The following is a 23817-nucleotide window of genomic DNA, read 5'->3' as shown; positions in this document are numbered from 1 at the left end:
CGGTAAGAGCAAGGCCTTGTTTTTTAGTGAGACCTAGTACAGAGAAGATGCCTAGAGATGTCAGCTCCCCAGTTTTGTCTGATTTATACCTTAAGGGACACTGAACTAACTCCTTTACTGTTGCCATTGTGTGTAACCTTCAGCAATTTCTGTCTCAGCTCCTCCTGCATAAAATGCAGAAAGATTAAACATAGAATTATTATGGTCATAGTGGCTGTGTGAATAACTAAGGTAGATAAGTAGTCAGCCCAATGTATTTGCACAATTCTGTACCACCATTTTAACCGCAGCCTCCAGGTCTGCGTGTACTTACATGGTCACTGTTACCATCTGAGTTTCCCGGAGTCTGATGTATTGTACCTTCCACGTGCTTTGTAAAACAGAGAGATGTTATTTGTTGTCCTCAAATACAGATGGGAGTCTTAACTGCACACTTATTTCTCCCTCTTCAGAGTTTTATAAAAAGCATTTTGATTGATAAAATGTTACAGTAGGAGGAAAACTAACTTTTATTTTCTGGGATTCCTATGGCTTTTCTGTGGAGGGGAAGGGGAAGGGTGTAGTTTTTGCATTTAGCTCAGCCTGGACAGTAAAAGACTCTATCAGTCTATTTCTTTATGTCTCCAGTCCACTTCATATTCTGGTGTCACAGCCTAAGACAGCTTGCACTGTTTGGGTTCATAGCATTGCACTAACATGTTTTTAAGTTTAAAAAAGAATTCAGTGTTCAGCAAAAATTTTAAATGAAAATCCTTTCTTTTCACATTAGATTTAGTAAATCCCTTCCCTTTCACAAATGAGAAATCAGGGCCTAAACTATTCTGACAGCATTTCTAAGTTTTTCACTTTCGAAGCTTTTTGTGCTTTATAAATCTAATTAACTGTAATAAGAATATAATAGGACATAATGTTTGTTTTACAAGGTGATTGATCTCTTGGCAGCCTGGCAGACTCTTTTATTGATTGGTTGGTGGATAATGTCAGAGTGGATATGTCCTGGAGGAGAATAGCTGACACCTAAATCCATACGTGACAGATTACCATCTGGGTTGGAAGACAGGTTTCTTCGTGAAATGGCAAAGATAACAGGTGAAAATGGAGAAAGTGACATGAGGGAAATGTGTTGAAACCTGCCTCAACCTTTCCATGCTCTAAGAGCATTTACACAAAGCTCTCTATTTTGTGGGCAGCCTGTTTTCAGGATGAGGGAGATTAAATTTTAATTACACTCATTCCTGTCTGCCCAGTCGAGTTTTAATTCTGTTAATTAGGAAAATGCCTTGCCCCACAACCTAGCCATAAAGCTAATTAAACAGAGAACCTTCATTTGCTACTTAGTGGAACTTCAATTCAGTAATGATTATCATACATTACAGTTAATTAGCACTGTGGGAGGGAAAATGAGGATGTCGCTGAAGTGCAAAACTCAAATTAGAGGTGCTGTAATATATGCCTTATTTCGTTTTGTAGCTATCTGATGCAGGGAAGTCACACATTACCCTACCTGCCTTAGTTTCACATTTGCTAAAGGAGAATTAATTAAACTTATCTCTCCTGCAGAAGTGTTGTGTAGATTTAATGTAATGAAGCTGATAAGATGCTGGCCTTTGAAATCCTCAAGTAGAAGACACTGCATAAATAGAATTATTCCTCCCTGAAACGTGCAAAGTGTGTTAGAGGCAATGAACTATGCAGTCACAGGTAGAGTGGTGGAACAGCACATGTACTTCATAAAGTGAAGACAGCCATGCAGTTCTGCACATATTCACAAAATCTTCCAGGGCAAAACACTACCAGCATGGAACATGCTGCTGTATCAAACCATTCAGAACACAGACCACAAATTAAAAACAACTGTAATTTGACTTAAAAAATTTTGACAGTAAGCAACTTTGATTCATAATGCTCTGTTCAATTATAATAATCCATTTTAAAGTATTGGTCCTGAAAATATCAAGTGATAATTACCAATACCCCATTATACAGATGAAGTAAAGCACAGGAGTGTTACAACTTGCCCAAACTGCTAGACAAACCCATTGTAAAACTGAAACTAGGACTTCTAACTCCCTGTAAACTACCAGACAGCAGCTGGCTCGATGTTTTCTGGAGGGAACAGCAGAACCTAAGTTCTACTTCGATCTAGATTTTCTCACAGTGGCACTGAATCTAGTGAGTCTGAGGATATGAAATTATCTTCATACCTTAATAAAATATCCCTGACATGCATTATTTAAGACACTGTGGAAAATGTTATTTAGAGCATTGCAAGTGTAGCCTGATAGGTTATGCTTAGGTTAATCCTGAGTTACTCAATATATTTCAAGTTTCATTGCAAAGTGACAGGCAAATATTAAAATAATTGCAATCTGAGCATTGGTGGCTTTGGTAATATTTGTAACGTAGAGCAACATGTAGAACAACATGTGTTTTGTGCAAGCCTGTGCTGATTGACACACTGTCAAAGCAAGGTTGTCTGTTAGGTTGTGCACTGGGCTTGGATTCAAGTGAGGATGGGTTTGTTTGTCTGTGCCTCCATTTCCCCACCTCTGACATGGGGTTAAAAAGCTTTGTGGTCTGCATGCGTCAGGGAACTAATACCTGTGTCAACAAGGCAACACTAGTTAAAATGTTTAGGGCACAGTGGTGATTTGTAGAAGCATGAGAAAAGAGAAGGAAAGAAAAGCAAAGGAAAATTATGAAAACAGGGAATAAGAAGAACTAGCGGGCTAGCCCACTTTGCAGAAAATATGTCTATATTGATGTCCACTGTATGCTGGTAATAGCATTGTTAACCCTAACATGCTGCCATTAATAAAAACAAGAAGGGTATGAAGCTTCCGTAATCATTTTAGGCTGATCTGGGAGTATATTATTTTCCTGGAGCCGGGCAGCATTTTAAAACTGCAAAGGATTAGACAGACACAATCAGTTCAAATATTTGTCCAGCCATTGAAAGGGACTTCCGCCTGTGATGAGGCTTTGGAAATCTCCATATCCATCATTGTTCAACAGCTAAGGGAAGATTGCACATTGATTACCCTTTCAGTTGCCTTTAAGCAGCTTATGTGAAATGTTAAATTCTAAGTTGCCTAAAATCCCTACTTTTAATTTGTCCTCTGACTTGTATGCAGCAAGGCAAATCTTTCTGAGTTTATATGCACACATGCGCGCACGCGTGTACACACACATGCTGATCAGAACCAGGTCCTTCCAAATATGAATTACACCGAGCAGAGCTTAAAAAGGTACAAGTGGAACAGGAGCAGTCATTCCCATGAATCTTCATAAGGACATGAAAAGAAAAATAACAGACTGTTCGTTTCGTCTAGTCAAATTATGGCTATGCAACTTACCACAAAGCGTCTGAGTTTCTGTTCCTTTATTCAAAGCTGAAAAGTTTTATTTAAAGCTGATTCCACTGCCTCCCTCATATTTTGAGACCCTCAGAAAACTTAGGATAATCACTTATTTCAGAAATATTTTATTTATTCTTCCTTCATTCTTGTAAAATTTTTACCCCTTCCATTCTTCTGAAATTAGCTTTTGAGTGTCCAAAAGAATATGGAGAGCTTTGTGAAATATCTACAAAGAAAGAGCATTTTAAAAGAGTACTTGGATATGTGTATCAAAATTGTGACTTGCTAGCAAATGCCCCAAGGCTCTAGGGTCACATAAGCAGATCCAGAGTAGTCGTGCTTGACTTCACCACAGTGTCTGTCTTGATGCCAGGCCTTTGCTTATGGGATTTGCTGGGAGCAATGCACGTAGAGATGACAGCGAGTCACAGAAGCTGGAGTGGAGCTTCTCCACTATTTGTGAATAGCAAGATGACCCAGGGTTTCTTTCTGGGTTCACACAGGCCTACAGCTTTTGTGATGGTGTTGCCGAGTTCCATCTCCAGACTAATATTTACGATTGGTTTTTTTCCCCAAATATTACAACTTTAAAGAAGGTTTTCTCTACCTTTGTGCAAATCGTATGTTTGCTTTTGTTTGTTTTTAATTGCACGGGGGGAGAGGAATGAACCGTTTTCAGGGCTAATAGGAGCCTGTTATGCCATACCTTCACCTAACATTTTTGACTAGTAAATTTTAATGCTTCTGTGGTTTTTCATTGGTCTGTATTTTCCATTTCCGCATGCATCCCATTTGTGCTGGGCACATCAGTTGGTATTTGTAGCAGATCAGGAGCTTGTATGAGCAAGGTATCATTTAACAACATTGACTTACTGCATTAAGAGAAATCCTTTGGGATTTCATTGCTAATGCACCAAAAGCCCATCAGATCTCCTAGTCTGAAATGACCAGCACATTGTCTGAACACTGATCATCAGGACATTTTACATACAACCCCCCCCGTGGAGAAATACAGTTCTTTATATACTTTTGCATTCCTGGGGATACAGGGAAGCAGAGCACTGTGGAAAGTTTGAGCCATTCTTCTGCAACCTGCGTCATCAGTTGAAAAGGAACCACTTGAAAACTATGTTTGAAGAGATCAGGTTTATGACTCCTCTACAGACAATCCCAATAATAGTATGGGGAGATTTGACTAAGTAATTTCAAAGCTGGTAGAGATACCATGATGGGTTTCCACTGTGGTTTTTTTTCCCTACACGATAGACAGACCTGCATACTCTCTGTGAAGTTCACAACAGGCACTTGACAAAGTTGGGTACCAGTCAGTTTAAAGATAAATGGGGCCTCACCTTCTCACACAGTGGAATCATTTATTTTCACATGGCTCATAACATGAATTATTTATAGCTATGGAAAGAAAAATAGTGGGGATATAGAGTTGGTGCAATTTCTGTGAACCAGTTAGACATGATACGGTTGGATACTGCTCTCTTTCAAGTGAAATGCAGCAATGCACTTCTCTCCATAGAGTGAAATAATTTTTACATGCCTTGTCAGTCTCGCTATGGCCGTGGAAAGAAATACAGAGAAAGCAGAGACATTGGCGCTGTTTGTGTTATTTAGAATGTTTTTGCAGCTAACAGTTTTGACCTCTATTCTGTTTTGATGGTCCTGGTTTCAAAAGGCCACGTCATGTTTTCCAGCTAGAAGAAATGAATAAATACTTTCTTTTCCTGTGGACTCTCCCAGGTTTTACCCAGATCCTGGTTCAGGATTATTCCAAAGAATTGCTGGTGTAAAACTGATATGCTCCATTGTCAGTGGAATTACAATGATTAACAGCTTCAAATCTGGCCTCTGAGGCCAGGAGGGTTTCATTTTTGTCCCTTACGGTTTTCAGAGACCCTGAAAAGAAAGTTAGTGAGACTGGAATTTGGAATTTAACATGTGAAATCCAAGGGCCATCGTTTAAAACATCAATCCTTACTTCAGAATGGTGTTTGACAGGCTGCAAGTAATTTCTGCTTCAAGCAGTCTCAGGCAGCAGAGTAGCCCAAAGGTCATGTTACTCTTATCATGGGTGAAAAAGATCTTCTTCATGGTGGATGACGACTCTGTGTGTTCATGATGCATAATATATTAGTAATTTTAATTCACAGTTGCATTTGTCCAACAGTTTTGTCAGGGCAAGCTAAACTATAGATAGGTACACCTGTGCTGTGCAAAAGGATGGGACTGTTGTGGTAATCCATCATAAGACCTGCAACGCAATCCCAGTTGCCCATTCTGGAGCTGGGAGGAATCACTTCTACAAATGGAAATGTCAGCCTGCAGGAATTGGGCCAACAAGTCTTGTGTTTTCACTGCTGATTTTGACCTGTGCTGGTGATCACAGCTGAAACCAAATGGGTTGCTGCTTCCAGTCTCATGGTATTATGTAGAGCAACCTTCGGTGTGTTCTTTACCAGATTTATCAGGTTGGGAGCCTAAGATGATCTGTTCTTGGCTAGTCTAATCACCAAAACTGGAGGACCACAGACAACAAACACGACTCCTGGTTTCAGATCACTTTGAGAACTTTGTTACCTGAGACATAAAGATTTGAGCTGGCTTTGTGCAAAGCACTCAGGGCATAATACCAGCACAGCTGCTACCTACCTTTTTACCCTCATGCTTTTAATAGGACTGAATGCAAAAGCCACTCCTCTGCAGAACCAGACACAAAAGTAATAAGCAGTAGTATAGTTCAGAGGGTCTCAGAGCAAATTTGCTTCCTCTTTGCCACAAATGCAACTCATAAGCAAACCTTTAGAACAATATACGTTGTTCTGTTTATTTGAGTAGTACATCCTCCTGAGCATATTTCTGTCAATGTCAGTGGAGCAAAGCGCCATTTAGAAAAGAGGGCTGAATTTGCCTCTCAGCTATTAGAATTTCTAGATTTACCTCCTCGCTCCTCTTGCTGCTGTTTATATTTTACATGCAGTAATGTGGTAAGAGTCATACTACTCTCCCATGTCGGTAATCATATGTTTTAAAAAATTAATGAATGACATCCACTAAAAGTCATCCTAAATTCAAATCATTTTTAAATGCACCCTTCATTCACCAGCATCATGCTGTCTTTGATAAATTTTCATCTCCACATATTAGCTCTTTTGGCATCTAGATTTGCATTTTGCAAGATTTGCTTTTTAAATGGCCAGCTGTTACCTCAAAGTTTCAAAGCTGTTATAGCAAGAGGCTTTTCAATAGGAAATATCACTCTCCAATCGGTTTTCTGAAAGATCTTGTTTTCACTTCCAGAAGTGGGCAGCCAAGGCTCTATGACATGTTACTTCTTCACTGTATGCATCCCTAAAAAGAGCTATTTTTTGGCACTGTTCTTCTCCTGAAAAAAAGGACTTTTTCAAATAAATGTGGATCCATGGTTTTATAAGTGGGGGAGGATGGAAAGGTGCCCTGTATTTCAAATGTGGCTCTGTGAACTATTATATAGCGGCTGAGGGAATTGGGGTTGTTTAGTCTGGAGAAGAGGAGGCTGAGGGAGACCTCATCGCGCTCTACAACTACCTGAAAGGAGGTTGTAGCGAGGTGGGTGTTGGTCTCTTCTCCCAAGTAACTAGCGATAGGACGAGAGGAAATGGCCTCAAGTTGCACCAAGGGAGGTTTAGATTGGACATTAGGAGAAATTTCTTTACTGAAAGAGTGGTCAGGCCTTGGAACAGGCTGCCCAGGGAAGTGGTGGAGTCACCATCCCTGGAAGTATTTACAAGACGTGTAGATGAGGCGCTTAGAGACATGGTTTAGTGGGCATGGTGTGTTGGGTTGACGGTTGGACACGATGATCTTAGAGGTCTTTTCCAACCTGTATGATTCTATGATTGTATGATTCTATATACTTACTGCACAAGCTTTTTTGGGGTGGAAAAGGGACTGGTCATTCCAGTTCTTCAACACCTTTGGAAGAAGTTATAAGGTGGAGGAAGTAGAATCACCAGTCTCAAATTCAGAACAGAGGTCTTATCAAGTTCATCAATGCACTTTGTAATCATTATTTAAAGTAAGAGCCATTGATTCCATCCTTCATACATATATATGGCTTTCAAATAAAGGCAATAGGTGCTGTGCCTTCAGAACAACTGAAGAAGCAGCATTTCACATGCACTCGCAGTTGCTCTTCTATTATACCAAGTCAAAAAAGTTAGACACATGAAAATGGGTATTCAGTGACACTGTGTGCATAACGGACAAACTAGCATATAATGCTAATTCCGAAAAAATGTATCCCTACATTTGTTTATGTAGGGATAATGGAAGTATTTTTTCAGAATTCAAGTATGTTTTACATTGCGTTTGTTGTTATTTCAATTTTTCATGTGTTTTGGGGTTTTAAGAGCTCCTATGTAAGGTAAGGGATTCACATCGAACACAGGTTGAAGTCTTCTGTCAGGCAGACCACTACATCTACAAAGAAGCTTTCCTGAATGTTCTTTAATATCAGAATGCCTCAGCATGGGTCATCTGGTGGTTCCAGTTGTGAGAGAAATACCTCTGTCTCCAGAACAACTCAGCCCATAGGTCTTTTGTAAGCCTTGCGAGAAAGGTTTGGGAAGGGATACATCTGACCAGCCTGATTCCTAATAGGGACAGCAGCCTCCTTGGGAATCTGAGTAAACTCCTATACTCCTGCCCTGAGCTACTGAATTGCTGTCGTGAACTAAATTTTTGCCCATTCATTCTTTGCAGACATTGATGAGTGCTTGGTAAACAATGGTGGTTGTGACCATTTCTGCCGAAACACGGTTGGCAGCTTTGAGTGCAGCTGCCAGAAAGGCTATAAACTGCTCACAGATGAACGGACCTGCCAAGGTAACGCTTCATTTATTTTACTTTTTGTATAACAAGGATGTTATTTTCAGTGGATTTTTTTTTTTTTTTGGTAATCAAGTCATTTGTACTACAGGTTTTATTCCTACTGTCATAGGAAGTAAAGTTAGAAGAGACCTAGCAGATTTCCATTTTCTGAGGTGGGGTTGGAAGATTTTTGGAAATGTCTTGTTTCAATGTTTTTAATAGTAGGAATGCCAGTGTCTTGCTGAAGTGGGAAAATCCATGTGGTGTAGTGGAATAGGCTCAGGCAAAGAGCCTTACGTTCAAATCCTCTAATTTGCTATGATCTTAATGGGGCAGAGGCTTATCTTATTTACACCGGAGTCATTTAGAGTAACTTACTGGGATAGAGCATTTGCAACATTTAAACTGAAAAAAGAGTCTAAATTTGTGAACTCACCTTTGCCTGACAGAATCTGTTTATGAAGGGACAATGGAGGTGTTTTGTGAGAATTCAAATGAAGTGTGTTTTATATCGTTTGCTGTGCATGTCATGATTTGTTATCCAGGTCATCTGATGTTATATATTCTATGACTAATTAAGTGCATAACCATTTCCAACGTAAGTACTCACCATGTACCTTTGGAGAAATGACACTTTAAGCATTTGAGCTCTGTAACTTTACTCTTTAAAAACCACCTAGAAAAGGCTAGAAAGAGGAGCATGCATCAGTAGAGAGAGAAGGGGAAGGAGGACGTATTCAATTAAAATTTTGTGCAGGAATTGCCTTTTTATTAATACATAATTATTTGCATGGGTAACGTAAAAGTTATGAAGTCCAAAACAGCATTAGTATTTCAGAGCTTCTTTGTTCATCAACAAAAGAGAAACCAAGGTCTGAAGATACGTATGTCATTCAGAAAATTTTCCATTGCCTCTCATTGGTACTTCCATCATCTGAGAAGCCTACTCCACCCTGACTGTGTGATTAGACACAAAGGAGTCAGTGCAAGGTTGGTTTCAAGCTGGGACAAGATGGGAAGAGCTGAGAGTGGCACATTTAGTGCCACATGACTAGGCAGAAATAACATTGTAGGATCATGTCAGACAAGGGTGAGTTGTCAGATTTTGATATACCTGCTAAAAATGGGGACAAAATGTTAAAAAGAAACGTTCCCTTCATGATATATTTAGAGATCGTTAGGAATACTTTCTGGTTCATGAATTTCATGTGATGTGACATGCTCTCACTGTGGTATCAGTCAGAGGTTTCACCATGCGTTGTAATTACACCGCTGAAAAACTCAAGAGAAAAGTCAAGCCCTGCATTCTTGTTAGGCAAGAGCTGGTGCAAAATTTATGTGTTCATTATGCAAAGTCTTAGTAATAGGCTTTGAAAGCTACCTATGAATAATCAGATCTCTATCGTGATAATGGGAAGCTAGAAACAGCTCTGTAAATGCTGTTCAGCTGAGTTTTGTTTCTTCGTGTGCCTGGGCTACTGAATGAGTGCATCGCCGGTAACAGTACATACCACGCAAGGAATGAAGCAGTAGCTGATCTTCTTCCTTTCCCTCTTGTGATCAGACATGGAAGTATAAACATGATCCGGCCATCCTACTTTTTCCATTGTCAATGCGCAAGGGCAGGGACTCTGTCTGCCTCTACGTGGTACTTTGACTGATGCATCAACTGTAGCTTACCTGTTGCTGTAACAGATAGATTAGTGCAAGCCCAGAGAATTTTTGGGCTGGAAAAGTTCCTCTGGTCCCAGAAACACTGGTTCTTCATACTGTGAAATGGGGAGGACAAAGTTATTTCCTGCTTGAAGTCTGAGGTATCTGGGCCTCAGAGACTGATTACAGTAAACATGGTATGATGCCTGCTTTTTAGTTCCTGTCTGGTGCTTAAGGTGATAATTGGTGACTCATGCAGGCAGTAGGCCTGCTACTAAAGACAGAAGGGAAGTGAATATAGATCAAGAAATCATTGATCACATGTATGAAACACATGTACTTTGTTTTTTCCTCTGCAAAGAGAGTATAGTTAGTGGAAGTGGTTATAGTTATTAATGTCAGGTCTGACAGAAAAATGTGGTTTGGCGTTGGTGACTCTGCTGGAATATAAATCATCCACGGGTTTTTCTGGTAACAGCCAGTCGACACGGACCATAGAACATTACTGAGAGCTTCAGGGAAATTTATTTTGGACATATTAGCCTTTCCAATGCATGAAATAGAAAAGTCTAATTTGTATTTATAAAAGATGCTGCTGTTCATGTTACATCTGTTGTTTTGATTCATAACAGAGTTTTTATGACTTACAATCTTATTGTCAACATTGCCTTTCTCCTCTGGTTTTCATTTTTAAAATAAAGATTTCTTTCAGTTACAAATCAACGTGTTTACCAAATACTCTTTTAGGACCTTAGAAGTCTTCATTGTTTGGGGCTGAGTCCTATTTAGTTCAGGTGGCCTCCCTAGTGTATAGGGAGTTCATCTCCAAGTGAGTTCGTCACTAACATCAAGGAACAGATTCTGCTAACCTTAGGCAAAATGCCCATAGAAACAGCTGGTAAGCTTGCCCTTTTATGACCTGCAGAATCCCTGGATAAGTCTGTGATTGTATCTGATTCACAGGAAAGAATCAGTGAAGAAGAGCAAAGCCACGGAGATACAGTTCATGTTAGCAACATTTTTCAAACTGTTGAAAAATACAAGTAAGCTGTTGCTGCATAACTTTCTTCATATGGTCATTAACTTTAGCACAAGGCAATTTTACTTACTTAAGTAAAAAGATTCCTTCATATTCCCTGTGAAATTCTGAGGTTGTCCTACCTCACCTCATTTCCTTGATATTCTTTCATTGTAGACCTCAGAGACGACTTTAAGATTGCAGGTAAATTGTATCAAAGTCTTAGTCTTTGTTCTGGTTGTTTGCAGAGCTCCCACCCCATCGTTCCAAGTGCCTTACACACATTCATTCTCTCTGTGAAGAGGAAAGTATTTATCTCTCAGTTTTTCAGGCAGGAAGGGTGAAGCCAAATATAGCAGCTTGCCTAAGATCACACATATGAATGCCTGGACAGCCTGGAGAATAAACCTTCAGTTTTTGTGAATCTGTCCTCTGTGAATCTGCTCATTACAAGAAATTTTTTTTTCTCCTGTGTTTGTGCTCATACCACGATACGAAAATTCATCAGTTTTCGGGAACTCTGAAGCTTGCTGCTCACTTGGTGCCACTAGCTAGCCACCCTGCAAGTAGAGGGCTTGTGTAAGCAGCCCTTGCATTTGTAAAGGGCATTAAAATGTTCTGCATTTGTCTGTTTACAGCTAAACCATTTTTAGCCCTGGCTGCAAAGAAAACCATTGTCAATCACAGATTATTTCTGCTAGGGAGTGGTTCTCACGCTGTGGCTCCTTGTTAGACAAGGAGAATGTGGGGGTTTCCCTTCCTTTCCCCTCCCCTGCATTCCAGCCATTTAAAAAGAAACTTACTTGTAACCCAGAAGGTGAAGAATCCACATTGCTCTGCCAGTGATATTGTGGAGGCTGATAACTGCTTTCCCAGTCTCTCTTTTCACGCAAATTTAAAAATAGATTTTTTTCTCCTTTGACGGTGAAATCACTGTATGACAATACCAAACCCATCTATTGTGTATTATTTTAACAGATCCCTTAAGTCTAAGGTATTGTAAATTCTTTGATACAGGAAGAAATGGTTGGATCTGTTTGTATAAACCTAGCAAAAAAGGCCTGCATCTCCTTTGACCATGTAATACAAACAACATAGCTATATTTATAGCAAGGAGAGATTGTGTTTGTAACCTTTGTAGTAATTAGCAGCAGGACAATAACTCAGATTAGTTTTAGAACCACATCAGCAACAAAACAGCAAGCAAGACTGTTTAAAGCTGCAATGAATGTGTGTAAGCGGAGACATAATTACCTTAATCCTCAGCCAATATGAGTTTTAAAGCCAGTTAACTTAATTGCTTATTCAGTTTCTGTTTGTTGTGCAGTGATCTTGAAAAAAATTCAACAATAAGCACTCTCTCTGCTCCACTCAAGTTCAAGCTTCCTTAAGCACCCAGAAAAATGTGTGAAATTCTATCATAAATAATTTTCTCTTCCTGCTGTAGGAATTCCCTTTGGCAAAGCAAGACAAGGAGAGACACACACATTTGTCGCACACACATTTGTCGTAACTCTCTCCAGGGAACAGTAGAGTTGGAAAGATGAGTTACATTCAGAAAAAAAGTGCTTTTAGTGGGAACATCCAGTGATCAACATGTAATACTTCAGCCTGCTAAATTTGCACTCTTGCCCTCTGCCCCTCTCCACTTGTCCAAAATAGAGCCAAATCCTCCTATGCTGAGGAATTTAAACTTTTGCAGGGGGCAGTTTAAGGCATTTGCATCATTCTAGTCCACTTACAGCCTCCAAAGCGGGCTTAAGCGGGGCTTGATGATTGCTAGATGAAGTCTGCCCAAGTAGCCTTTTCACCAACCATTTGAATTGATACAGCCACTGTAAAGGAGATGATTGTCCATCAGGCGAAAGTACCTCTGGGGCACGTGGAATACCTGCATGGACTGTCTGGCATTTTCGAGGCTTTTTTAAGGCCATGTGTTCACACACAGTAGGTGTCAGCATTTTTTATTTGCTTTGATGTATTGCCTGTGTGACTATTGGTTATTCTTTACTACCTTCCTACCATATTTCAAACGAATGCGACTGACTCTTTTGTAACTAGGCACTGGAATGCAGGGCCTCATAGTCTGCTGTTGGTAGTGCTGGTGTCTGTCCAAAGGAAATTCAGTGATGCAGGTTTATACACCAGGAAATCCCAAACAGAATTTGCCGCCCTAGCTTCATGATATATTGAATTTTCCCTCTAGTGATTTTCTATGGGCACATTTTGCTAGAGGTTTGGGGTTTAAGCAATCCAATAGAAGTCCAAATGTAGCTGATTTGAGGTGGTTTTACGAGAGAAAGACATGAGCATATCCACTATGCTATTTGCGTATTTGGACTTTTCTTTCTCTTTTTTTAAAAAAATGTGTTTTTTATATACCCCATGTATGGCCCCTTCCTCTCTCCTCAGCTTCACTTCCAGACAAGTGTTCCTCAAAAACTTGATGCTCATGGAGTGGAACAACTGGAAGTAATGGCTAGAGCCAAGGATACTGTTAGCAGATATTGAGGCAGTTTTCTTAGTAACTCTGCCAGCATATTGCAATGCTGACCTGCAGAACACCTCAAACCTTGTCCAGCTCTGTTTTTTTGTTTCTCAGGTTGTCTCTGAGCAGACTTGATGAGTGTAGCAAGCTTTCTGATGTGTTACAGGATATACCTCCCAACTCTTGTCATCCACAACTGGTTTTTACTTATGATCTGAAATAAGATTTGAACCCAGCCCCAGGCCTTCTGTGTTAACCAGCTGCACCACAGAACCATAATCCATGCAATCCTAAAATAATACTGTTAAATGAGAGACTGACCTTTCTTTACTGCCAAATAGGTCTTCATTCCAGAGAATTTGATATGATTAGACCTAGCTGACCCTATGATCGATCTGTTGGTAGAGGGACGCTTTACACAGCGCTTCCAATGCATAATTGTCAAGAGAAGCCTTCTTTCATTCCAGAATGAGAGAAGGAAAAATAGCACCCTGAAAAATACAGTAACTGTCTATGATCGAAGGATTCTGCAGGCCTGGTCTTGAAACATTGCCATATTAACTGGATATGTAATCCCCTCTTATAACATCTACCTTTTCACTTACTTGTACAAAATATGCACTATTAGCCTTCCAAGGGCAAGATTTTAATCTCCCAGCATGGTATCTCCATTTTGAAAATGGGTATGAAATGAGGGATTAATCGTTCAGGGAAGGACAGATAGAAAGTGTTTGTGGGAATTATTTTTGGCCTAAAGAAGCCCACAAAGATTAGCTACAAAGATCTCACTATACTCTTCTGTATGGAACCATTGATGATAAATATGGCTGTACAGGACCAGTTTAATCCTAAATAAATCAGTGCATCCACACAGGCAGCACTGAGTCACCAGACATCTTTGACATAGAGTGACATAATTAAAAAATAAAAAAGGGGCCAAAAAGGTTTGCACCCTTGGGTTACATGACAGTGGCCTGCCACCCACATTTGATCATGTAACCCAGTAAAGCAATTGGCCTTGTCCCACTCACATAACCTGATGAAGGTCTCAGGATGAGGATACACCCCTTGCATTGATTTATATAGGGCACAGTCACCCGTCTTAGATTACTTAACTAAATGCATGGGTAGAGGTCAGGGCTGGAGCATCTGTGTCTGTCTCTCATAGCATCATGAAAACAGAGGACAGAGAGAATCCCATGTCCTATTGTCCCAATTTTAAAATCCTGAGGAAATTCCTTGGAATAGCAGGACAGGGGAAATTTATGTCATCATTCTCCCAGCCAAGCCAAGCTATCTTTTTACCTTACTGCTACTCCCCCAACTCTTCTTGCTCTGAGTTATAGCTGAGTATACCCTAGTGCAGTCCCAGAGGCAGTGAGCTGTGAGACATGTTAAATGGGTACAGCTGCACCATACAGCAGTAAAGAGACTGATTAAACCCTTCAGCTAATCCGTATCCATGCTAGAACTAATGTTTCATGTAAGTTAGTTTAAAAGACAACGCTTGAGGCCCAGACCCCTCAGATTCAATGCATCAACATTATGGTTTGGCCAACTTTCCAGTAAAAAATACTGGAAAGTTTTGTTGTTGGTCCACCCCCTCTCTTTCCTTTTCTCCCTCATTAAATAAATAAAAGAAGCAAATGTTCAATAAAAGTAACAGTATTTAGCCTTCCCCTTCTTTCTGGAGTGGCAATAACATACAGCTTCACAGCCAGGTGAGACGGTATAAAGAGGACACCAGCAGAAATTTTACTGCTTGGTGTGGGGTTTTTTCTTAATATTTAAAATACATTTTTACCTGAACCCCTACAAACCTCTCGCTGAGGTTGTTACCCTCATGGTGAGGACCGAACTGTAGCGGGTGGAGAGCATTAGCAAGCCATGAGCCTGTGTCCTTGTGAGGGAGGTAGCAAGCGGGGATCCCAGAGAGCGTTTGCTGTCTGGGGTGAGGAGCAAGCAGGCTTACAAGTCCCCTCCCTGACTTTTGCCTGAGTTTGCTGTAAGTTTGAGGTCTTCAGCAGTCAGAGAAAATATCCAGGGCTTCATTTTGCTCACTTACATCAGGGAGAAGGCTACGGTACTCAGCAGAGTTAGAGTGCTGTCACACTAAGGGAAGCGTATTATGTTCCACCACTTGAACAGGGTGAGTCAGTGCCAGTGCGGGGGTGATTAATGAGAGAGAGAGGGATGAAGGGACTCAAGCCATTCCCCTTATCAACTCATTTGTGTGATACACATGAAGGAGAGTGATTTTGCCTTGATGCACTCAAACACTCATCAACATCAGATAGGCGTGCTGTAAGATACAAAATGCATTGACTTGATATAGGCTGATTTTCAGCCAGTCCAGCTGAGTCTGGCCCAGTATGTTTAACAGTGTGAGCACTTGGTATGTAAACAACAGTGCTGATTCAGCTGCCAGTGTAGCTCAAGAACCAGTGAGAATCAGTGGTGCACTGGAGGAGATATTGGGAGCTACTTGTGGAAATCAGACTAGGTCACAGAAAGAAAATTCAAGATGATTTCCCTGTCACTGATGATGTTCATTCCCTATGCAGATTTTCTCTAAGGCATTCTGTGTCACTGAGCCTTACAAAAATATCTTGCTTATGACAAGCACCATATTGCTTCTAGCATCAGATTAAAAAAATACTCCTCTGGGAAGCAACATGTTACACTGTCAATAAAAGGAATACTTCTCAAACCCTTTCTGTTACACATGGTGCTTACTCTTAGCGTCAGTGAGATTGTGATTAGTGGTACAGTCTGCCTCTGTGAGAAAAAAAGGGTTGCAAGATCATACCCAGAAACAATAAATGCCCCAGGCATGAAGTAAAAACAGCTCTAGCCAGTACAAGTTTGTTTGCCAAGTGATAGTATCTCCCATGTTGGTTGCAGCAATTAAGTCTGCTGAAACATGAAAACAAATACATCCCCCCCACCTCCAGTTCTCCTCTCTGCAGCACAGTGTTGTCATAAGTTAAAGGCAAATTTTCTTTGGTTGCTGCTTCTTGGAAGGAATATTAAACCTCACAATCTAGGCTTTAAATCAATTTCTAATGGGATGAGACCTAATGAGGGGAGGGCAGATGGGGCAGATTATTCCACCTCTATTTTCCCATGAAGCTTCTGACACAGGCTACTGTTGGAAGTAAGATACTAGATTAGTTTGACCTCAGGTCTCATTCAGTATGACAGCTCTTATATTCCTATGTTAAACTCTATAAAGTATACTGCTATCAAATTGCTTTTTACAGCTCTGTCTGTCCCCCTCCCCTTGATGATGTGTGTGGGAAGCCAAGCAAAACGTTCCATTAGTGTTTAGAAAGAGAATTTGAGATATGTTTTTCAGTTGATGCTGTAGGATTTATGATGTGTATAGTGCAGAAATGATTTTACTGGACTAGAATCATGTTATGTATTAATGAGTTACCAGGATATGAGTCAGCCTTGGAATAGTTTGAGCAGGAAGGTAGCATTCTTCCACAAACAATAATCTATTGATAAATAGTGCTGAAAGCTGTAATTCAATAGGAATTGTTTTTAAAGAGAACCAGAGAAAGACTATATGTATATATATTCTCCACTATTGCAGTAGTGCACATTGAGATAATGCCATATTACTGCGCTCAATCATTTAATCATTTAATAAGGTCAAATATCCTTTACACTAAGTGCTATACAGAATTGCAATAAAATGACAACCCTATCCCAAATGTTCAGAAGAGTTTCATTTTCCTGTGCTTACATCTATCCTTCTGGGCCTTTTAAAAGTGCCCTGTTTTGTTTATTTGTTATAGTGAGAATAAAAGCCTAACCTATTGAAGCAAAGGGGTGTGATTTTCTTCCAGTAGCCATGTTATGAACTGCTACTACTTGTTTTGGTAACTTGGAGATGAGGCCTTAGTTAGGACAGGTGAGATGAAAACAAAAATCTAAGTCCAAATATTAAGAGGCAGTGGAATGGAGGAGTATCTTCTGGGATTTTGCTGGGTGGAGGTTTTTTGATGCATATTTGCAAAACATTTCTGTTAGTGTTTTCAGAGGGATACCTGCTGTTTCTCGACTCCACAGAGGCCAGCCTTTCTGGGCAGAGTTTTTAAACAAACCTTTGAAGCAGACCCAGAGAACAGCAATTCTTGTGTATATTCAGTGGCCATTGACTTCAGCAAGAGCTTGAAGTAAGCTGGGAATGCACAGTCCACAGGAGGTGAAGGGAAGTGCTGCATTTGAGTTTTCAGTTGAAACTGAAACTGTGTTGTGGTACTTGCTCTTTCAGCACCATCAAATAACACTAGGCACATTTTCACCCAGATTAGTCCCTTTTCCTTCAAGAAGTCTCACTAGCAGCTCCTACTAAAGGGTGATGGAGACAAACACCCTTAGCAAAGAGAACAGTTTCCTCTTTTCAGAAATACATCTAAAAATCAAATGTATGGCAGGATAGAGGGAATATTTTTTGCTTGATATAGAGAGGGTAAAGTCTTTTTTATATTGTCTCATCAGGCTGTTAAGCTGCTCTTATAGAGTTGCTGTGTAAATAGTGGCTTGAGCAGAGTGCAGGCTACTAAACATGTTTATGTTTGTAGGAAACAAATAAACCTGCCTGAAGTTTCTTTTAATACACTTCTACTCTTGATATATGGCTTCTCCTACCCCAAGCACTTGAAGTAGTAGCACAGTTTATTGCCATAATAGCAGTAGATAATTCAACTTGCCTTTGCCTTGGAAAATGATTGATTTTGGAAAAGGATACGTGTTTGCTTATAAAATCTTGCCAATGTTTTGATGAAAGTACTTTGTTTTCTTAAAAAATGTTGGGAAAGTATTCACTTTAATTGCGTTTTAGATTGTCCTAGCAAAACAATGATTAGAGGATAAACGTAATAGGAACCAAAGCCAATTGCCTCCTACTGGGTTCCTCAGATTAATAGAGGAGCCTGAACACAACAAAGGCCCCATGTAATGGAGAGGGGTGGGAGGGGTGAGAAAGAGCTAGGACAGGTAAGCATAAACCCAAGAGCAAGAGTAGTGTCTGGGAAGTCTACAGACGGTCTAAGCATTGACACAACTTCAGTCTCCAGTTTCAGGATCTTCATCCCACAGAAATTGAGCCTTTTACCTTTCTTGTCTCTACATCTTTTTCACGTCGTATCCCAGCAGATTCAGCCGTCAAAGCTTGGAGGCCCTTGTGTTGCCACTAAGTGATTGTGTCCAGTTGTCACATGCAGAAATACCCATACAAGCAAGTGGGCTCAGGAGGATCTTTGTTTTCATACCATAATAGTAATTCTGTTTCAAAACCTTGTGTGAAACAATCTGTACATAATGTGGGAAGCAAATAAAGGGAGTGTCAGAAATGCATCAGGGATGGTGGTCCCCCACATCTGCAGAGCAACGCATTTGTTAGCACATGCATGCTCCTTGCACGTAGCAGTGAAGATGTGGTTGCACAGACTGATCACCAAAGTGCTCATACAGGGCACTGAGAAGAGCTGTCATCCGAGCGCTATACATCCTGATGCCCATGGTGCTACAACTTTGTTGGTGCTAGCATACATAACAGATTTCACTTATCACAAATACCATCAACTGTAGTTGCACTTTCATTCTCCAGGCTAAGCATTCGGAGGTACAGTTTTAAGTCAGGCTCATTTATCACAGCTGTTGACCTTTCTCTGATTTGCCGTCACTGAAAGGTTGCAAATGTACTTGGACTTTCTTTGGCACACGGCCTTTCACCAGGCAGTTCCAGCCCTTCCTGATCCAATAGTGGGTAGATTTTGTGGCTCTTAGGAAAAAACTGTGATCTGACAAAGTGCTTAGCTCAACTCATTTTCTATTGATTTTAAAAGTAATAGGTTCTAAAAATGAACAATATTGTTAAATGCACTTATGCATTTTTTATACTATTAGCTTTGGTTGTATTTAGAAGATAGCAGTGCTTTACTCAGGTTCAGATCCCTATAGTGCATTTTTAAATCTTTTAAAAATCCTTTAGAAGTCCTTTTAAAAATTGTTATTCACAAGGATAACAGTAAGGAGAAAAAGTAGTATGAGAGCAACTGCCATGACCTTATGGTGAGGCTAAGTGTGATGAGCTTGATAGCGAAAACCAGTAATGATTTGAAATCTTCCTTTCCAAATGCCTTTATAGAACACCTCCCTTGGCTCCCTTCATGTCTGTGACCTTGGGCGGACTTACTAATTTTATACCATTGTGTCTAGTTATTAGTAGATTTTTTTCATGTTCCATAACAGCAAACTTTCTCACCTGCAAAAATAATTCCTTTATTTTTTTAACTTCTTTGAAAGTATCTACAGAGCTGTCTCTGGTGGTTAGCGCGTCTCTCTGCAGACCCTCTGGGGAGACTCCCCTAGCTGAGGGCTCTGCCCTCTCTGCTCCCATCCCCTAGCTGAGGGCAGATGTGAATCCCTCAAGATTCTTCTCCTGGAGTATGTGAATCTCAATCTGAGGGTGTCTAGGGGGTGTCTGTACAGAGAGGATGTACAGAGGGTGCCACGTAGCCAGATGTATAGGTACCTTGGAGTGCAGGCTCGCAGGAGGTGATCCATCCTCAGCCGCAGCATAGACCTGTGGCCTCTCCCCAGCTCCAGAAACTTACACATCTGGTGCAGCTGGTCATTAAATTGAACACCAGGTTGACTAAGGTTATCTTTGTCGTGGTTTAACCTGGCAGGCAGCTAAACACCACACAGCCATTTGCTCATGTCCCCCCGGTGGGACTGGGGAGAAAATCGGAAAAAAGGGAAAACTCATGCGTTGAGATAAAGACAATTTAATAGTTCAGAAAAGGAAAGGAAAATAATAATAATGATAAAAGAATATACAAAACAAGTGATGCACAATGCAATTGCTCACCACCTGCTACCGATGTGCAGCCAGTTCCCAAGCAGCGACCGCACGCCCCCAGCCACCTCCCCCCATCACGTCATATGGTGTGGAATATCCCTTTGGCCAGTTTGGGTCAGCTGTCCTGGTTGTGCCCCCTCCCAGCTTCTTGTGCACCCCCAGCCTCCTCGCTGGCAGGGCAGTATGGGAAGCTGAAAAGTCCTTGACTTACTCTAAGCGCTGCTCAGCAACAACTACAACATCGGTGTGTTATCAATGTTATTCTCATCCTAAATCCAAAACACAGCACTATATCAGCTACTAGGAAGAAAATTAACTCTATCCCAGCCGAAACCAGGACAATCTGTCAAGTGATTTTACAAACGGGGAGAAGCCATGGCAGGGTTGGTTGAAATATGGCAGAGGCATCAGGGAGCATTAAGCTAGGGAGAGTTCTGGATGTGTTTCCTGATGTGAGTGATAGAGTGAAGTGTCTGTACAGAAGAAACAAGCTTACCTCATTAGATATGAAATGTACTGCTGCCTGCCACTCAGAAAGCCTCAGGACCCAGCATCGGTTTTCTCATTCCTCTCTCTGCTAGGACAGCTGACCAAATTCAGAATTGCTGAGCAGTTCACCTCCGCTGAAGAAACGGAGGAAGAGGGAAGCTTGGCTTGGCACTTCCCAGGCCAGGCACCTTTTCCTCCTCAGCAGTCCCATAGGAAAAGCTGCCACGGCTGTTCTCCAGCCCTCCTTGCAGTACCGAGATTTAGCAAGTAGTTTTGCACAACCACGTTTAAAATATTAGAAGAGATTATTATCTGCCAGAAATTGAATTTATCAGGTAATCCTCTACCATTACTCTGTTTTTCAGTTTGGTGCTGCTTACAAAAAAAGAAGGTGGTGGGGTCCTTCATAATGCTGCAGGGAGAAATGTTGGAAACCTTTTTCTTTGCCCAACAGCAGAGAAATAATAATGTAGTAATAATGGTGGTGGTGATGATGATGTATTTCATTATAGAAATGTAAAAAACCTTGGGCCAAATCCCACCAACTATAGTCAAAGATACCCCCAAAGACCCCAAAGTTAACTGCCAATTTTTGCCTGGCTGAAATTGCCAAATTCTGCAGTTTCCACCCAAAACCATAAATCTTCCCAGCCCCTCAGGCAAAGCTTTTGGTGATCCAAAAGCAAGGAAATAGTTCCGTGGCTGATGAATGAAGCAGAACAAAACCGTACTCGCTGACTGGGAGCAGAATTGGCTCTGCAGTGCTGACAGGAAGAGGAATGTATGGTGGTCAGTTGACTTGGCACAAGCATTAAGGGGAACACATAGGGAATAGGTATTTACTGCATTAAGATGTCGTTTTGCAGCCCCATTTCTGCAGACTCTGAGGAAGCCCTGAGGGAAGCTCGTGCAAGAGAATGAGCTTGCAGACTCTATGCGGAAGAAAATTAAATAGGGAATTTTTGAAAGAAACTGAAAAGAGAAGGGAAAATTAATTTGCTGGTACATGAGATCACATAAAACTCCCTTGGAAGAGTTCCTAAGGAAAGGATTGTATTTACTCTGGAGAGGGAGCAAACAGTTTAGGCCTACAATTTTATTGCCAAGTCTCGTTTTTTAACCTGCTTTCCTTCTGTTTTCAAATCCCAGAGGTAGCACAGTGGTTCCCAGAAAGTGCAACTGGTCTCTTTTGATAAGGTCTGATAGCAGAGATAGAGAAAATGAGCTGCCATTTGCCTTTAAAGACTCTCCCAAATGTACTGTCTTGTTCTTCCCAACGGCAGTTCCCTTTGCTGTAACTTCTAGGTAAACAGTGGGAAACCAGTTGCCTTGATGTTAATGAGGGTGTTGAGTTTGCTGGGTTAAGAGTTGTCCCCTTGGTGTATAGCATCAAAGAAGGATCTGACTACTGCAATTCCTGCAAGGGGCCAATGAAAGATTCCTGAGCTGCTCCAGTGATATGAATTAAGAGAGGCAGCCAGCCAGCCCAAGGGAACTACTTAGTTGGAATCCTGCTTTCCTGTGTGTAACCTCAGACCCAAAAAAATAATATGAGAAATGTATCAAGAGGTACCTGCTGATTCTGGGAAGGATCAGGTATGCGTTACACTCTTTCAAGAGAAATTATTCAGCCTTTACCAAATTTAGCAATTAAAAAGGATCATACCAATTTGAACTCTAAAAATTAAACTGATGGAGAAGACTAAGAGATCAGTCCAGGAAAACAGCTAGACAATCCTTTCTGGAACAGAGATGCTTTTGGAGGTTACGAAGCAAAATGCTAGAGGCTGCTTAAGTGCAGGCGGTCAGACTAAATGAGTACGGTCATCTTGCTGGCATTAAATATACTCATTCTATCAAAATAAATATCCAGTTTCTATCCACGCTGCTAGGACTTGGAAGACATCATTCAACTTCAGACATGTAGCAGAAGTGGGAGAACACACAGAGAAAGGAGAAATCAGTGATGCCCAGGTATTCCTTAGAGCAAAATAAGAGTATCTAAAATCATCAGACCATAATGATAAACAACAGAGACAACTGTGGCTCCCTAAACTGCACTTGCACCAGAGCTATAGAGTGTTAATACTGCATTTAGTACTGTATGAAGACAGAGAAGGACACAGCCTCTCTTAAGAGTGATCAGCAGTTTGACAGCCTCAAGAACAGAGATACCAGGTTATTGAACTTAGTGTGGGTACAGATAGGCTGGGAGGAAGGTGAAGACAAGCTGTTTCCAGGATCTCAATATACTGAATAAAAACATACTGACATAAAAGAATACTGAGGCCATGAGGCAGAACCAAGTAGATGATAACACTGGTGATCCTTAGTACGGCTATGGATAGGAAGGGATAGAAGTCCCACTCCAGGTGTTGTATACCATGCTGGATTAAATAAGTGGAAACTGTGGCCTAGTTGCATCTTCCAGGGCATTTGCCTGTTTGGCAGAGCACTTCTTGCTTAGCCAGCCTGGAAGAGCTGGCAGGCTCAAGGTCCATGGAGACCCTACCGCTGCGGCAGAAGCTCAGGCTGCTAAGTAGCTTGCAAGAAGGCAGCCCTTTCAGCGTGTTGAACCCAGAGGAAGGAATGTGTCATAATTTCTGAAGTCCATGTTAAGCCACTGCCATCCTAGAAAGTGTTGCCCACTGGGGCAGCAAGTACCTTCTGTGGGTTGCAGAGCAGAAGCAAAATTGACCCCAAATTCCTCCAGTGGAAATGCGACTGGAGGCACATCTGCGTGACCCTGGTGCCACTGCAGGTCCTCATTGATTTCCATGGTTTGCGTGTGGACCAAGACACGGACCTGCTTGTAGCATTACTGCCTAAATCTCTTGCTAGAGATCAGAGACATACTGTTTGGTATGAGTGAATCAAGGGTACAATTAAATGTTTTGTCTGGTCTGGGGAAACCAGATTAGCTCTAATTTGCTACAAGCAAATTTCTGTTCCTGAACTGAACCATGGCAGTATGTTTAAATAATGCATGGAACAGTGGTCTTACCTGTATTAGAGTGAGTAGGAATCAAAGATTCTGCAGAATTTGTCACTGACTGCTACTGTGTGCCTA

At 41.0% G+C, this 23817-nt stretch overlaps 1 protein-coding gene across 1 annotated transcript in view; it reads left to right on the top strand.

The window, feature by feature from the left end:
- The window catches only part of SCUBE1 (signal peptide, CUB domain and EGF like domain containing 1), a 212842-nt gene that overhangs the window by 152193 nt on the left and 36832 nt on the right, over nt 1-23817 (top strand). The window contains exon 9 of the mRNA XM_075161699.1: nt 8112-8234. Coding sequence (XP_075017800.1) covers nt 8112-8234 — 123 coding nt within the window. The remainder of the gene's footprint in view (nt 1-8111; nt 8235-23817) is intronic.

Source organism: Calonectris borealis, chromosome 1, assembly GCF_964195595.1.
Source record: "Calonectris borealis chromosome 1, bCalBor7.hap1.2, whole genome shotgun sequence".
In the NCBI taxonomy this organism is placed as follows: domain Eukaryota; kingdom Metazoa; phylum Chordata; class Aves; order Procellariiformes; family Procellariidae; genus Calonectris; species Calonectris borealis.
The sequence above is the reverse complement of the archived record's forward strand: the minus strand, read 5'-3'. Positions and strand labels throughout refer to the sequence as shown.